This window comes from Sphaerodactylus townsendi, linkage group LG06 (genome assembly GCF_021028975.2).
Source record: "Sphaerodactylus townsendi isolate TG3544 linkage group LG06, MPM_Stown_v2.3, whole genome shotgun sequence".
NCBI lineage: Eukaryota > Metazoa > Chordata > Lepidosauria > Squamata > Sphaerodactylidae > Sphaerodactylus > Sphaerodactylus townsendi.
In genome coordinates this window covers 22,609,916-22,626,192 of record NC_059430.1, presented here as the reverse complement: position 1 = coordinate 22,626,192, position 16,277 = coordinate 22,609,916, and the positions used below count along the sequence as shown (strand labels likewise).

Genomic DNA, 16,277 nt, shown 5'->3' with positions numbered 1-16,277 from the left:
TTTCTTGTTTTCTTTTCCTGTTTTTGTGTCCCTCCTCCCACTTTGTTGTAGGGGGGGTTGCGGAAGGAGGATGGCAGACAATGCCCTTGGACACTGTGGATGGGAAAGAGGGTTTTTGAAGATCCTGTGCCCACAGTCTTAGTCCAGTGGTGTTATTCCTACCTCCACACACACTAAAGGGCTTTTCTGGTCTTTAAAATAATCTCCCTGTGATCCTCAGAGGCTTCCTATAAGGGATTTGTTGCAGAAGAAGTGTGATGAAAGTTTCCCAGGCCAGGTCTTGTGCACAATGCATGCACGCAGACGTGTACAATTGGCTTTTGCGTGTGTGCATCGTCCCTCACAGCCTGATGGCACTTCTGTACAGGGATCTCTTTCCCCTTCAACCAAATGTAAATTTGTTGTGGATACCTTGCAAAATGGATTAGATTTAGCATGGCCCCTCACTTCTGTAGTTTCTAGTATAATTTTCAATTATAGCCTTGATTCCACCACAAAGGTGTGAGATACCATGTCTGGTAGGGACACATTTCCCTTTCCACACAACACCCCTCCTGCACCCGAACTATAGGACGCCTCCACACCAGTGGTTTGTGAACTGGCATGTGAACTTTATCCACTGAAAGAGCAACAAGAGGCGGAGAGGAAAGTTACTTATCTGGCACAGAGATGCCTCCTTCCCACAACATGGACCATCAACCAACCATGGTCCTGAAGCAAAAATGTACAAACAAAAGGTGCTGCTGTTTCTTCTCCAGGCTTCCTTGCCAAGTGTTGGTGAGGGGGGTGGGGGTGGTCCTCTTTCTTGTCCTGCAGAAGCACCTGCAGTCAATTGGGGAAAAGAACGTTCACCTAAAACTGCCACCTTTTATTGCTACGTATCCTTTGTTATTTTCCCCACCACCATTACTCTCACTGGCAGTTGCTGTTGAGACTGTCGAATTACTGATGTTTCAAAATCATTGGTCATTTCATCCAGTTCACCCTTAAACCAGTCTAGCGGCTGGGATAGGTAACATTGCAAGTATACAATACAGAACTGTGCAAGTGCCAAAGCAGGCAAAAGATGAGTGAGCAAGCCAGGTATCCTACAGCGCGTGCGCAAAAGAAATGCAACAGGACATGGAAGTAAGATAACAACCAAAGCAAACAAGCATACATGAAAATTCTATTTCTTTGCTATTCATAGTATGTGAAACACTGTCCAGCAGGTATACATTTTCCCCTCTGTTTTGAGTTCACCAGGTTAGCCTCTGTTAAGGATGCACAGAGACCGAGCAACGAGTTGCCAGATGAAGCAACCATAGAGTTTTGAGTGAATGCTAGAACAGCACCAGGCATGATGAAATCCCTTCTGGGTTGTTTCAGGATGCCAGTCACACACATTTGGCCTGGGCAGCCAATGCTGATCCTTTCTCACATCTGGTTAGACCTATTGTGTACTGTAGTAGTGATACAAAAACCAATTAGTAATTTTGATTTAATCCAGTTTACAACAGTAGAATTAATTCAGTTTCACTTACAATATCAAATCCAGTTACATGCATGGGCATTTGAAAAAATTATCTCAACTGAAAGTTCAACGGTGTTGTGCACAAATTAGAGTGTTAATATGTTTTACACAGAAGGATTAAATTTGTCCATAATGAAGATAACAAAACAAATTTTCAGAAGGGGATCTAATATGTCACGTACAGTGGCGTACTGACCAGGGGGACACATGGGCAGTCAAATGTCCCCGGGCTACGCCTCTGGCACCCCTCCTTCCCCCTAGGTCCATACACTGACTTAAAAAAAATATGGTGAAGGAGGGCGGCCGCCCATGCCAGGGGAGGGAGGGGGAACTCAGATTTTACACCAGGCTACATTTTCCCTAGATCCGCCTCAGGTCATGTATTCCAGTGCAGTCAAGGATATTATACTGGAATATACATGCCAGTTTATGTCATGCATGCTTACCTTATCAGCCCTGCAGAAAGATGAGATTTACATTTTGTTGAATGAAACAAACTACGTCATACTGGTTATGCCAGTTACAATTTCTTGTAAAACAGAGAAGCTTTGCTCAACTTTTGTCCTTTTGGGACATTGGCATCTTCACATTCGTTGTTATCAATGCTCTTAAAGTACACTTTCATTTACAGTTTTCTTTCTGTAGACAGAAACACAGTGGTGGGATTCGGCAGGTTTGCACCACTTCGGCAGAACCAGTTGTTAAAATGGTGCTTGTTAACAACCAGTTGTTAAATGATTTGAATCCCACCACTGCAGAAACATAATGCAACTCCAGAATTCCATCGGTTTTTCCCATGTGGCCCTTTTGGGACATTGTCACCTGATGGTGGTGGAAAGTGCCATCAAGTTTCAACCAACTTATGGTGACCTCATAAGACTGTCAAGGCAAGAGACAAGTGGAAGTGGTTTGCCATTGGCTGCCCTTGCATAGTAATCCTGCACTTCCTTGATAGTCTCCCATCCAAATACTAACCACGGCCAATCTTGCTTAGCTACTGAGATCTGATGAGATTGGGCTAGCCTGGGCCATGTCACCTACATGTTATTTATTTACTTCATTTGCAGTCCACATTTCTTGTTAAGACTCAAGGCAGACTGCAAAATCAATAACAATGCCATGGCGACAACAAATGCAATAAATTAGATGACAAAATTAGTAGAACAAAACACCATCAGACAACGAAGAATGCAGTAAAATGGTCTACAATTTTCACAGACATTAGTAAACTGTCCCCAAAGTATAACCAGTTAACGCTCACTGTTTTCCGTCTGTAAACAAGAAAGCTCCTGAGGCAGATGATAATTCCCTTCTTGTCACTGATACATACTTTACTGAGTTGCCACAAGGATTTATAACAATTCTGTCAGGAAATTACCTGGGCTTCATGAAAGGAAACCTGATGAGGATAGGGAGGGGCAAAGAGAAGTTGTCGTTTTCAGGCACTTTCCCTCTTTGGTTGTATTTTGTCACTCACTGACAGCCAATCGTCAGGTAGTTTGGATACAAGGCTATTAAATACAAGTCGCACAGGGGTGGGGACGGCTATCCCGCCTTGGTTTTCTCTGCAGAGGGAATACAGCAGACGAGACATGCAGAACTACCTGAAGCTCATCAACAAGACCAAGATGCCTGTTCTAGGATTAGGCACATGGCAGGTAACCAGCAGGATTTGTGGCATTCTGTATGAACTCGTATCATAGCAGACTGTTTACCAGATAGAACATTGTGGGAAGAATGGTTTAGCTCATTGTGGTTCTTGTTTATAAACTGTTTCCAGGTGTTAAAGGGGTGTGCCAGCCAGGTACCATTCCCTTAGGACACTTGGCTAAACTTTTGCAAATTAACAATTGACAAGTTAAAATTTGTTTTTGGATAGGGGAAGAAATGGTGTTGGTAAACCCCCATCCTTGTTACTTCTGGTATTTCCGCTCTGGTTCTCATTTAGGTGCAGTAGTTTGGGACAACCTTGCAAATAGTTTAGAGAATAACAAAAATTCCCGTGAGAAGAGCAGAAAACTGATGACCATTTCAAACAAAACGAAGCACCGTTGTGACCTACTGAATCCAGTAATGAGATCTCTAAGTACATAGTGCTCTGCAGAGTTACTGTAGCTTAAACCATGAGTTTGATCATAACTGTGAATAGGACTGCATTGTTAAGCTCCAAAGCATAAATCTTGTTGTTCATCTCCAGTGCTGTTACTTTATGATTGTATGCTTAGGGATTATTCAAAACTATACCCATGAGAATTCTTCCTTTACCTCCTTCACATATATGCACAACAACAGGGGTTTTCTTTTCATTGCCGTGTTCTCAATAATGTGGAATGCTCAGTAGTGAACAAAGTGTAATTCAATGCCAAGGATTATGTCTTTCTGAGCCACTGTTATATAATGACAGTTCTTTGCAGTCTCCTCCCAAATGCTTTTCTCTCAACAGTGGAGCAGAGGAACCTACTGTTTACATTTTTCATGGAGCCCTTCGGCTTCCATCCGTTCTGCAGTAACATGTAACAGTTGTCATAAGCCAAGAGTTTTGCGGTTCAGGTCTCTCCTGTTTTGGTAACAGAACAATAAAAGAGACACAATTGGACCATGGAGTGTTTGCAAGGTTTTGTTAGAGGAGGCAACTCAAGGAACAGCAGTGGCGTAGTGGTTAAGAGCAGGTGCATTCTAATCTGGAGGAACCGGGTTTGATTCCCCGCTCTGCTGCTTGAGCTGTGGAGGCTTTATCTGGGGAATTCAGATTAGCCTGTACACTCCCACACACGCCAGCTGGGTGACCTTGGGCTAGTCACAGCTTCTCGGAGCTCTCTCAGCCCCACTCACCTCACAGGGTGTTTGTTGTGAGGAGGGAAGGGCAAGGAGATTGTAAGCCCCTTTGAGTCTCCTACAGGAGAGAAAGGGGGGATATAAATCCAAACTCTTCTTTTTCTCTTCTTCAATGTGATTATTAGGCAGAAAGAGGAGTTAAACAGGGGAAGGAGCAAGTGAAGGCGAAGGAGCTGTGACTTGGGTAAGACCAGGTCAGATAGAATCAGGAAAAGATCCAGATCCAGTCAAACAGAACAAGGCAAGTAACAGCATGTAACACAGCTGGTGGCAGAAAATGCCATCAACTTGCAGCCTACTTACAGTGACCTAGACCCAGGTTTCAAGGCAAGAGATGAACAGAAGTGACTTGACATGGCCTGCCTGCCTCTGTGTGCGATTCTGGACTTCCTTGGTGGTCTCCTATCCAAGAACTAGCCAGGGACAACTCTTCTAGGTCAGGGCAGATTATAACACAGTGAAGGAGTTCTTAATGGAGCAAGCCGGAAGCACTTTCCTGCACAAGGCATTCAACTGCCCTCCTCTTTCCATACAATTTAGCATAAAGTTGTCAGACCACTGTCTATTACAGTGATGGCGAACCTTTTCGAGACCAAGTGTCCAAATTGCAACTCCAAACCCGCTTCTTTATCGCAAAGTGCCAACACGGCAATTTAACCTGAATACTGAGGTTTTAGTTTAGAAAAAAACGGTTGGTTCCAAGGCGTGTGTTACTCGGGAGTAAGCTTCGTGGTAGTCGGTGGCTTAGCTTTGAAGCAACCGAGCAACACTTCCAATGGGTGAATCACAACCCTAGGAGGTTTACTCAAAAGCAAGCCCCATTGCCAGCAACCGAGCTTACTCCCAGGTAAAGGATTGCGCTTTAGTTTTTTGCATGAAAATCAGTGGGGTTTAACAGCACTTAACAGGGTTACCTACACTGCTTCCCCAAAACTAGGTCTTAGGTTTAATGCTAATAATCGAGCGCAGTGGCCTAGGCCAGCCTAGATGTGGGGGGGACAGGGACACTCTGTCTGCGCGTGCCCACAGAGAGGGCTCTGAGTGCCACCTCTGGCACCTGTGCCATAGGTTCTCCACCACTGGTCTATTATGTGGCTGTCCTTAATCCTGCCAAGAATGTCTCCTTATAACTACCAGGAGTCTCACTGAGAAAGGACATACCTTCATGTCTCTCTGGCAGCCCTTTAGGAGTCTTGCTCTAGAGAAACAAGAATTTCCAGTGTGGAAAGATCCACGGGTTTCTCATGGACACACAGACCTGCATTATGCTTAATCAGACCTTTAATTTATCAAAGTCATCCTTGTCTTCTTTAACTTGCAAGGTCTCAGGAGGAGATTTTTCATATAACTGGCCAATCTCTTTAGCTGGAGATGTCAGAGATGGAATCTAAGAGCTTATTCATGCAGTGTTCTGGCATTGAGCCATAGCTCCACCCCGAGCTTATTCTTAGCTCTTTTCTCTTGGCCAAATTTGATATGCTAGAGGCAGCCACATAGTAGGGGTGTAATTTTTGCACCAAAACAGGGCAAAAGCAGTGTCTTTAAGAAACGCGGTCCGGGGACTGTAGGACACTGTGGGGTAGTGATTTTCTTCTCCCATCCAAGCTTAGTAGGAAATTGAAAAGTATGTTTTGAAATCCTGACACTAATTTATCTTCCCTCTCAGTCTCCTTTAGGGAAAGTGAGAGACACAATCAAACTTGCCATTGACATTGGATACCGCCATTTTGACTGTGCCTACGTGTACCAGAATGAAGGGGAAATAGGGGGTGCGATCCAAGAAAAGATAAAAGAACGGGCTGTGGCACGAGAGGATCTATTTGTCGTCAGTAAGGTAGAACCGTGAGGAGACTGGAAATTATTGGGGAGGGGAAATGCCTTAAATGTTTCGCTCTGAATATGACAACAACAACAAACAAAACCCTTATTGGCATAGATTGATCATACTCCAGTTGGACAGTCTGCACAAACTGTTTGATTTCTGTTGAAACTCTTGAACACATTTTGTTCATTTGCCCAAAATATTCTCTGTTTAGAGATGGCTGTTCGCTCTTATCTAAGACTAGCGGCCCTTTAAGCTGTACTGTCATGTGGCTTCTGAACGGTGCTGATTCTTTCCCTCGGGAGAAAATTGCTCAGTTTTTGTTACAGGTCCTGGCCTTATGAGACTTATTTTATGTGTCTGATTATTACGCTCCCATGGGCATGCAGAGCTTTCCATCTACAAGGGATGCTCCATTCATTTCAGCAGGAAAAAACAGTTTGCATGCGCAAGTTCTTTTGCATGGGAAGGGCTGCTGCTTCAATGCAAAATTAATAACAAGAGTTCTGAGGGTGCATCAGACAACAAGACTGCCTACACATGTGCAAAAGATAGAAAAGTTTTTCTTTAATGGAAGCAGAAAGTAAACACACACCCAGTGGTGGGATCCAAAAATTTTAGTAACAGGTTCCCATGGTGATGGGATTCAAACTGTGGCGTAGCGCAAATGGGGCGGGGTGGGGCACAATGGGGGCGTGGCCAGGCATTCCAGGGGTGGGGCATTCCTGGGCAGGGCTGTGGCGGTCCTTGGGCGGGAAACGAATGCACGCAGGCACAGGCTGCCATGCACGCCGGTGCACCTCCTGCTAGACTGTTTCAAGTTCTGTGCGCTACTGCTGAGAGGAGGGGCATAACTAAGGCAAAAATCACGTGGCAAAATCACCAATTAGTAACCCCCTCTCGGCACACACAATAATTAGTAACCTACTCTCGGGAACCTGTGAGAACCTGCTGGATCCCACCTCTGCACACACCCAATGGAGAAAGTCTGTCAATGGATCTCCTGAGGCCTTTTGCACCAAACTGAATCAGGTTAGTTCAGGGGTAGGGAACCTGCGGCTCTCCAGATGTTCAGGAACTACAATTCCCATCAGCCTCTGTCAGCATGGCCAATTGGCCATGCTGGTAGGGGCTGCTGATGGGAATTGTAGTTCCTGAACATCTGGAGAGCCGCAGGTTCCCTACCCCTGGGCTAGTTGGATGAACCTCCCTGAAGTCATTATGAGGCACTTGTTCGAGTGACATGCTTGTCATTTTGCAGCTGTGGTCTACGTTTCATGAGAAATCCATGGTGAAGGGAGCATGTGAAAAAACGCTTGCATCTCTAAAGCTGGATTATGTGGATCTCTACCTCATGCACTGGCCCATGGGTTTCAAGGTACTTAGTTTTCTTCTCATTATAAGGTCTGGATTATTTCTTCTTTAAGCTGCATCAGCTGTCCTGTCCAGTGGAGGGTGAGAATTTCAGCTTCTTGTAGGATTTGTTCATCTGATTGGGGCTTCTGTATACAAGCAGACTTTTGTTCCCTTCTTATGAAGGCAATAGGCTTGGTAATATCACTGGAGTCCGCTTTTAGCTGTTGTATTTCAGAAAAGCCATAGCAGAGGTTTTATGGAACCATATTCTTTGGTTCCATAAGACCATGGCCCATTAGTAATCATTGGCAGCATAGTCATGCGTCATACTTATGTGTTAGGTAACATGGTAAAAGTTTGTTAAATGATGGTTAAACTAGAAGGACATGAACTCATAAGAGAGCTGCTCCGCTTTCTGTTACAGGAGTGCAAGTCAGGATTAGCAATCTGGAAGTGATACCAACTTGAACTGGAAGTGGATGTTGCGGTACAACAATAGCAGAGAAGAACTATAGTAGCAGCATATGCTGACTACATGTGGCCACATGATACAGTTATGGGGAATAAAAGATACCAAGGAGACTCTGGAGAGAAACAGGACTGTTTTGCATTTTTTAAAATTAGAAGACTTTGTTATTATTACAACATATAACAGCTATTAGTAAAGTTACCATATGGTTATAGAACTTCTTACATTAATTTCTAATTATTTATTTACGTACCAGGGTGCATTACAGTGCATTCATAAGAACTCAGGCAGTGCAATCCTGGGGGCAGGGGCTAGTTGCACCATGGCTGGACACAGTGTGTAACAGACTTCCCTCTATGATACACCTCTGAAGATGCCAGCCACAGATGCAGGCGAAACATTTGAAACAAGATCCACCAGATCACGGCCACACAGCCTGGAAAACCCACAACAACTAGTATTCCTAGCTTATCTCCCAAAAATCAGTCAAAGTGATCAAATATTAAAACAGCAGTCTGCAAAAAGCACCAAGTACCCGGATCAATATATTTCTCTTTAAGGCAGCCCCTTGAAGCCAAGAACTTGCTTTTAGTAAATCACAGCAGGAAACATCTTCTATGTATTGAGACCACTGCCAAAAATGTGCAGTGCCACTAGACACTGGCATTTTAAAATCAGTTGCAGTGTTTTGCTTCCACGTGACATGATAAAATGGCAATTCCTGAGGAAATGTTTTAAGTGAAGAATCCAGATTATCCAGATTATCTGGAGACTGCTGGGAAGAGGCAGGTGTTGTTAACCTTTCTTGTTTCTCATGACAGGCTGGAGAACAATTGTTTCCTACAGATAAGAATGGTTTGATGTTGCCCAGCAATACAGATTTTCTGGACACATGGGAGGTAGGTCTGAGGAGGATTCCCTGTAGCTTCCAAATTTTAAGTTGCTCATTTGTGATTACAGCCTGCCTTTAATCTTGATGCCAAATACTCTGAGGAACTTCCAAATATTTTGAAGCCAGCATGGAGAGATAAACTTTCAAAAAGGCATAGGTTCAGGAGTATTGCTTGGGGGTGAGGGGGCTTTTCTGGTTTCCTGGGGCAGATAATAATAGTTTCTACAGAAGCAGCACTTAAATAAGGTTTAAAATACTCCCAGAGAATTGCAATTGGGACGGGGGGGGGGGGGGGGGGGAGAAGGCAGGCACTAGACCCCTGTGAAGCATTCTGCTCTAAATGTATTATGGCTGAGTTTGCCTTTGTCTCTTGTCTCCATAGGCTATGGAGGACCTGATGGATGCAGGTCTGGTGAAATCCATCGGAATTTCTAACTTCAACCATGAGCAGATAGAGAGGCTCTTAAACAAACCAGGATTAAGACACAAGCCAGTAAATAATCAGGTATGCTGCTTAGACATAGTGCTGTTGTCCAAAGACCATGTTTTTGAGGGTATCTGAATTTGTAGGTGGTGTTCTGAACTAGTACAGTAATCGCACCTCGACTTGAATAGGCCAGACATGTAAAGATTTCATTAGATCTTGGAAGCTAAGGAGGGTCATCTTTGGTTAGTACTTGGGCCCCTTCCGCAAATACAGAATAATGCACTTTCAGTCCACTTTCACTATTGTTTGCAAGTGGATTCTACTATTCCGCACAGTAAACTCCAGCTGCAAAGTGCATTGAAAGTGGATTAAATAGTGCATTATTCTGCATGTGCGGAAGGGGCCTTGAATGAGAGACCAGCAAGCAAGCCTAGGGTTGTTACACAGACACAGGCAATGGCAACCCATCTGTCCCGTGGGGGAGGAAAGGGAATCTTTATTGGCTGCCACCACTCTGGTGTGGGCCTAATTCCGGAGGGTCCTCCTTGATTGCTTCTTCTCCCAACAAGGTACACCTGCTAGGTGACCAAATGAGGCATGAGGACCAGGCGGAATAACAAACAGGTTGATTAAACAGGTTTGATAACAATGATTCAAACCACATATAGGATGGTGAGATCAGAAAAAGCAAGAAAACAAACAAACAAAAACCCTAACATGCCTATTTTTACCATCTCTAAGCTGTCTCCTGGAACTAGGCTTCAATCCTATTCCCCCCTTCCTTGGGGAGGGATCCCTCCATCTGCAGCAACCTCTCCCTAGCCATGCTCCGTAGGTGTGAACCACCCTACTTTTTGGGCAAGACCCTTTACGCATTCTTGTCAGCAGCACCCCCTCCACCCTAATTGATCCTAGTTTTACCCCCAAATCCTCTTTTTATCAGTCACAAGGCCAGAGAAACATAGGCCTACTAGCTACATTAATATAGGCCACACTCACTCTTGGCTTAGGATCTTGACATCATCTCCAAAAGTCTTTTGCCTTGAAAACCCCACGGTTCAGCAGCAACATACTTCTAATGTACTTTAACCTTGCTCTCACTGAAAACAGTGTCAGAGTTAAAGAGAATTTCTTGTGATGGTTCATGTGAACTAGCCAAAAAAAAAGTGTGGAGAGAACATAAATGCCAGATACTGTTGCAGTTTTTGCAAATGAGTGCTTTGCAACTCCCTCCCCATATATACCTGAGGCTTGGTGTTTGTAGATTGAGAGTCACCCATACCTGCCTCAGGAAGAACTGGTGAATTTCTGCAAATCCAAAGGAATTTCTGTCACTGTCTATTGTCCTCTTGGAGCTCCCAACTGGATATGGTAAGTATGCTCTGTGATGCTTCATAAGTATTTGTTAATGTTTATATTTATTATGGTTGTACATTTGTTTGGAAACAAGTGGGAAAAAATGAATCGAAAAAGCCCAATTTGCTATATCCGTTGAAGTAACACGAGCACCAGTGCTGCCAATGCAGGCTTAGGCCTAGTTTTCCTGCTATTGACTCCCCCTTCCCTCCACTGGTTGCTATGGGGTACCTGACAACCATACTGGGGAGAGTAGAATCTGGAGGGGGAGGTAGCTCAGTGGGGACGTGATGCCATACATAGAGTCTGCCTTCCAAGGATGCCGTGTCTTCCAGAGGAACTGATGGCTGCACTCTGGAGATCAATTGAAATTCTCAGACAATTCCAGAGCCTTCCTGGAGGCTCCCTTGAGAGCCAGTGTGGAGTAGTGGTTAAGAGCAGATGGATTCTAATCTGGAGAACCAGGTCTGATTCCCCACTTCTTCACCTGAGTGGCAGAGGCTTATCTGGTGAACCAGATGTTTCTGCACTTTACATTCCTGCTGGGTGACCTTGGGCTAGTCACAGTTCTTCAGAACTCTCTCAGCCCCACCTACCTCGCAAGGTGTCTGTTGTGGGGAGAGGAAAGGAGTTTGTAAGCCACCTTGAGTCTCCTTACGGGAGAGAAAGGTGGGGTATAAATTCAATCTCTTTTCTTCTTTTTGGTTTTGCTTTCTTGAAGATGAGTACATTGCAATTGGGGTGGTGGATATCCAAGACCTCTTGCCTCATTCACTATATTGATTACCTGAGTAGATGACAAATATGGGTGAAAACGTAACCAAAGGTAATATCGGAATAAACCCATAGCCATAGGATCACCTGGTGGAGCATGGCAATTGGTGGGAGGGTTGGGGGTGGAGACATGGGAGGGGCACTTGCAGTGCTGTCTCTGTACGTAGAAGAAATTCCTGTGGAGGAGGGGGAGGCAGATGGGGACACTAGTCAAATGGAGGTATGGGAGCTCCACTTCTTTCTACTCATTGCTGTTACCTTATTTGACCCCACAATGCTGCTCTCAGGCTTCCTTCCTTCCACTGTCTCTTTTCTCCCTGTGAGCCACGTAGTGAGGAAATTAAACCTCTCTATTTAGTAATTTATCTTACTGAATAAATTAATATCTTTAACTGGACGCATTACCCAGTATGGTTCTTATGGATCAAAAATGCTGCCAACAATAAGCTTCAAAAGTATTTCACCACCAATCATTAAACAGTCACTAAATATGAAAATCTTTGTTCTCCTTTTGTAGGGCTAAACCTGAGGATCCTCTCCCACTGGATGACCCCAAGGTCAAAGAAATTGCAGCCAAACACACTAAAACTTCAGCTCAGGTATCTCCTCTTAATATAAATTCTTTATCAGTTGACATTTCCCTGTGCCAACATTCAGATACCTGTTATCTGTCTTCTATCATGAATGAGATGTCAGTGACCAAATTTCCAACCATGCAATTTAAGTTCAAAAAGCAACTATGGATGACGTATGAGGTGCCGAGATCGAGGTTTAACTCTCCCTCCAGCAGACCTCCACCTACAAGAGCTGGCAAGGGAAAAGCTGGTATGGGGAAAACATAGATATTGAACTCCACAGGCTGCTTCTGAGGTTAAAATTATGCATTCACAGAATCCCAACACCATGTGCAGACTCCTTGATCTTCTCTCTGCACAAGATTGGGGGGAATCAGCAGTATCTACCCTGCCTAGGGTTGTCAGTACTACCTCGGCAAATGCCTTCTGCGTGATGCTCTAGGAATTTCCTATGATCTCTCTGGTAAAAGGCATAGAGATTTGGGGCAATTCCTACAGTGTCACTGTGGAGGCCATGTTGGGGCCATTTTCCCCCCTCTTAAGTTTCTCAAGGGTGGAGAATGGGTGCAGAGGTGAGGATTTACTTGCCACTGGTGCGAAAAAAGTCAAGCTTAACCCTGCCACACAGAGAACAAGACCTCCACTCTGGGCATAATACTTGAATAGGGCATTAGCATGAGTAGGCTCAAACTGCTTCCTCACTGAAGGATGGACTGACCTAGGATAGAGAGACGATTTTTTCAAGCCTGTAATCCTGCCTCTCTGTTTGGTATTACAAATATATTCTAACTAGAATCAACACTGGAGCCATATTAATAAAGGACAGTGAAAAGGGATTGGTTCATGTTATTTTGCCTCTATAGATGTTAATTGGGGTTGCTTCAAGTTGTTTTGTTACACTAGGGCCAGTGGTGGCGAACCTTTGGCACTCCAGATGTTATGGACTACAATTCCCATCAGCCCCTTCCAGCATGGCCAATTGGCCATGCTGGAAGGGGCTGATGGGAATTGTAGTCCATAACATCTGGAGTGCCAAAGGTTCGCCACCCTGGCACTAGGCAGTAGTTGGAGCACTTGCCTCATGCACACCTGGCTGGAGGTGGCAAAGGTCCAGGAGATGACATGTCTGTCATTTCCAGCCATGTTAGTGATGTGGAGCAACGAGGCCAGATTCTGAGTCAGTTCTCGGCTCACTCTTCGCTGCACTTTCCCTGAGCAGCCATTTGGATGGAGAAGCAGCTCTGCCTGTAAAGGAAATACTTTTTTACACAGAAAATGATTCAAATGTGGAATTCACTGGCAGAGGATGCAGTGATGGACACAGACAACTTCAGAAAGGGATTAGACAAATTCATGGAGCAGAGCTCTGTATCAGTGGTTACTTCCCATGGTGATAAAAGAGAACCTCCATAATCCAGAGACTGTAAACGTGTGAAATCCCAGTGCCAGGAGACAACATCAGAAGAAGGCTTGGACCTCTGTGCCCTATTGTGAGATCTCCAGAGGAACTGGCTGGCCCTGTGTGAGAGAGGATGCTGGACTCCGTGGGCCACGTCTGATCCAGCAGGGCTCTTCTTATGCTTAACTGTTATGTTCTGCTTCCTTAGGTTTTGCTCCGTTTCCAGATTCAAAGGAATGTTGCTGTCATCCCCAAATCAATTACTCCACATCGTCTTAAAGAGAATTTTCAGGTAAAGGTTCTAATATGATTTCAACTTATAGGGATAGAAACACTTTTTAAAGCTAGAAGCACATACAGAACACATCTTCCCCCTTAGCTTTATATTTAACATTTGTTGGCTTTTAAAAAATCTTTCTTTTTTGGAGCTCACTTTAAAACAGCTAACTTTGATTTTTAACCAGATATTACATGATCGCATAGAATGGAAACTACAGTAGTTGGCCAGACTTGGTTACATCAACAAATAGAGTGTTGCTATAAAATGTTTGAGATCATGGCCCTGTTTGGAAGTAACACTGGATCCGCTTCCAATAACTCCTGCTCACAGCCAGGTTGACATACTTACCAATACACCTTCCTCTGAGACTGGATTATAGTTTTGTGTATGGTTTTAAAAAATCATAGGGAATCCACCGTACATCCAGGTCACGATGAGGCAAACTTTGTAGTCAAGTGTTCCAGAGTAGTCTGGAGCAATGGCAGTCTTTATTTTGATCTAGTAATAGGTTGCCAACCCTCCAGGTTGGACCTAGAGATCTCCTGGAATTAAAACTGATCTCCAGCTGTACTGGAGGAAATCATAGAGTTGGAAGGGACCTCAAGTCCAACCCCCTGCAATGCAGGAATGGATGCTTTGTGGGGTAGACTCTGTTGCATGATACCCTGCCATCCCTATGCTCCATCCCCAAATATCCAGGAATTTCCCATCCTGGAGTTGGCAACCCTATCTAGTGACTATGATGCAATTTGTAAGCTATGCCACAGCCACCATCTCATTTTGACCAAACAAGCATTTTATCTTAATTCTTTCATTGCTAAGTACAATTTGAAAATGAACTTTATATTGGAACTTTAAAAGTAAGAACCTTCTGCTAGGTCATTTTGGCCCCTCTTCCCAAACTCTTCATGACTACTAGAACTCCAGTTATGTTTATATTGCTTGAGTTCTTCCTTCCATCTAAAGTGCAGGGTTGTATTCTGGCAGAGAACAATACAGAACTGATCATTTGAGTGGAGAGTCACTTCCCATTATTGACCCATTGTGGGTTACATCTTTCGCCTCGAACTTTTCAGGTGTTTGACTTTGAACTGAGCCAAAAAGAAATGGAAACTCTACTCAGCTTCAACAGGAGACACAGGATCTGTGCACTAAATGAGTAAGTGTCTTCTTGGCTCGCTAAGTATTCACTGAACTACAAAAAAATAAAAAGGAACCCATCCACCAAGAATCTATTGCAGAATCAAACCAGGCTGCCTTCTTCTGGAATGACAGCCAAACAGGAAATTCCATATTGAATTATTGTTCATCTCTGGTAATAGCCAGAAAGCCAACAAAATTATCAGGCAACAACTGACAGCCTAAAACAGAAGCATTTATACCCTTTCCCTCCAAAAGATTTCAGTGTCTTCAGTGCAGACACACATACCCTCTCCGTTGCCCTGCTGTGAGCACCTTTCATTGGTTATATGAGGCTTGAGCTTACGGCTACAATTGGGTACTGAGGATCGTGGGACACCCTGCCCGGTACACATGATGTTGGGCAGAAAACTCCCATGTTGACAGACAGAGATCCGTCAATAGGGAGGCATACAGTTCCACATGTGTGTCTGCACTGAAGACCTCAATGAACAGCAGTTACAGGTAAGTGCAACAGGTAAGTATTTTTACCCATCCCCTGACTACCCATTGCAAACTCATGCATAAGGGTTAAAACCAAGCTCTTCCTTCCTTGCAGGTGCCGAAATCACAAAGATTATCCTTTCAAGAGAAATGACTGAAAGGGATATTTGGCACAGGAAAATGGTTTATTATGGTTGCCCTTCTCTGCAATCATTCCTGCTGTAACAGAACTACTAGCCGTATACTTGCCTCCGGCATGAACTAATACATTACAGTTAAAGAAGAATCTTGGCGAGCCATGCTCTCAGATAGCTCCAATCACAGCTGGGGTAGCTGCAGTTCTGCCAATTTATATTTTTGCTAAAAACTTTGATAGAAGGCTCCCCAAAGACTATTTGTTCTCTTACACATCAGGCCTACCACAGAAACGTTTACATTGGAAAATAACTATCCTGTTGCTTGAGATTCAGCAAGTTGCAACCTTTTGTATCTGAGATAAGAGTCCAGGGGTGGGGAGGAGGCAGTTTCTATCTTGACTGCCCTCTAATCTCCAAGGCCGAGACTTCAGCCCCACCAATCACTCCATTGGTCAGTTATCAGATTCAATTATCATGTTCTACTGCAGGGGTAGGGAACCTTTAACACTCAAAGAGCCATTTGGACCTGTTTTCCATGGGAAAAGAAAACACTTGGAGCCGCAAATAATTTTTGACATTTAAAATAAAGATAACAATGTATATATTGGGGTTTTTTTTACCTTTTACTCCGCTCATTCTGAGAAGCGCATGGATGCGTCCGCCCTGCTGCCTGCAGGGCGGGCAAGGATGAGGCCAGCGGCTCGGCCTCGCTGGCCGCCAGGAAAGCGCCCACCCCACTCCAACGGGGCAGGAGAGAGGGGAAGCCTGCGGCGCGGCCCAGCCAGCTGCGGGCAGTTGGTGCGCCCGCCCTGCTGCCTG

The 16,277-nt window shown here is 44.4% G+C and overlaps 1 protein-coding gene across 1 annotated transcript; it reads left to right on the top strand.

The window, feature by feature from the left end:
* Positions 1–3,028: 3,028 nt before the first annotated feature.
* On the top strand, positions 3,029–16,014 carry LOC125435911 (aldo-keto reductase family 1 member B1-like). Its single transcript, XM_048502419.1, has 10 exons — positions 3,029–3,171; positions 6,015–6,182; positions 7,432–7,548; positions 8,817–8,894; positions 9,270–9,392; positions 10,579–10,685; positions 11,962–12,043; positions 13,627–13,710; positions 14,775–14,857; positions 15,437–16,014. The coding sequence occupies exons 1-10, from the start codon at positions 3,106–3,108 to the stop codon at positions 15,477–15,479; spliced, it is 951 nt and encodes a 316-aa protein (XP_048358376.1). The 5' UTR covers positions 3,029–3,105; the 3' UTR covers positions 15,480–16,014.
* The last annotated feature ends 263 nt before the right edge of the window (positions 16,015–16,277 follow it).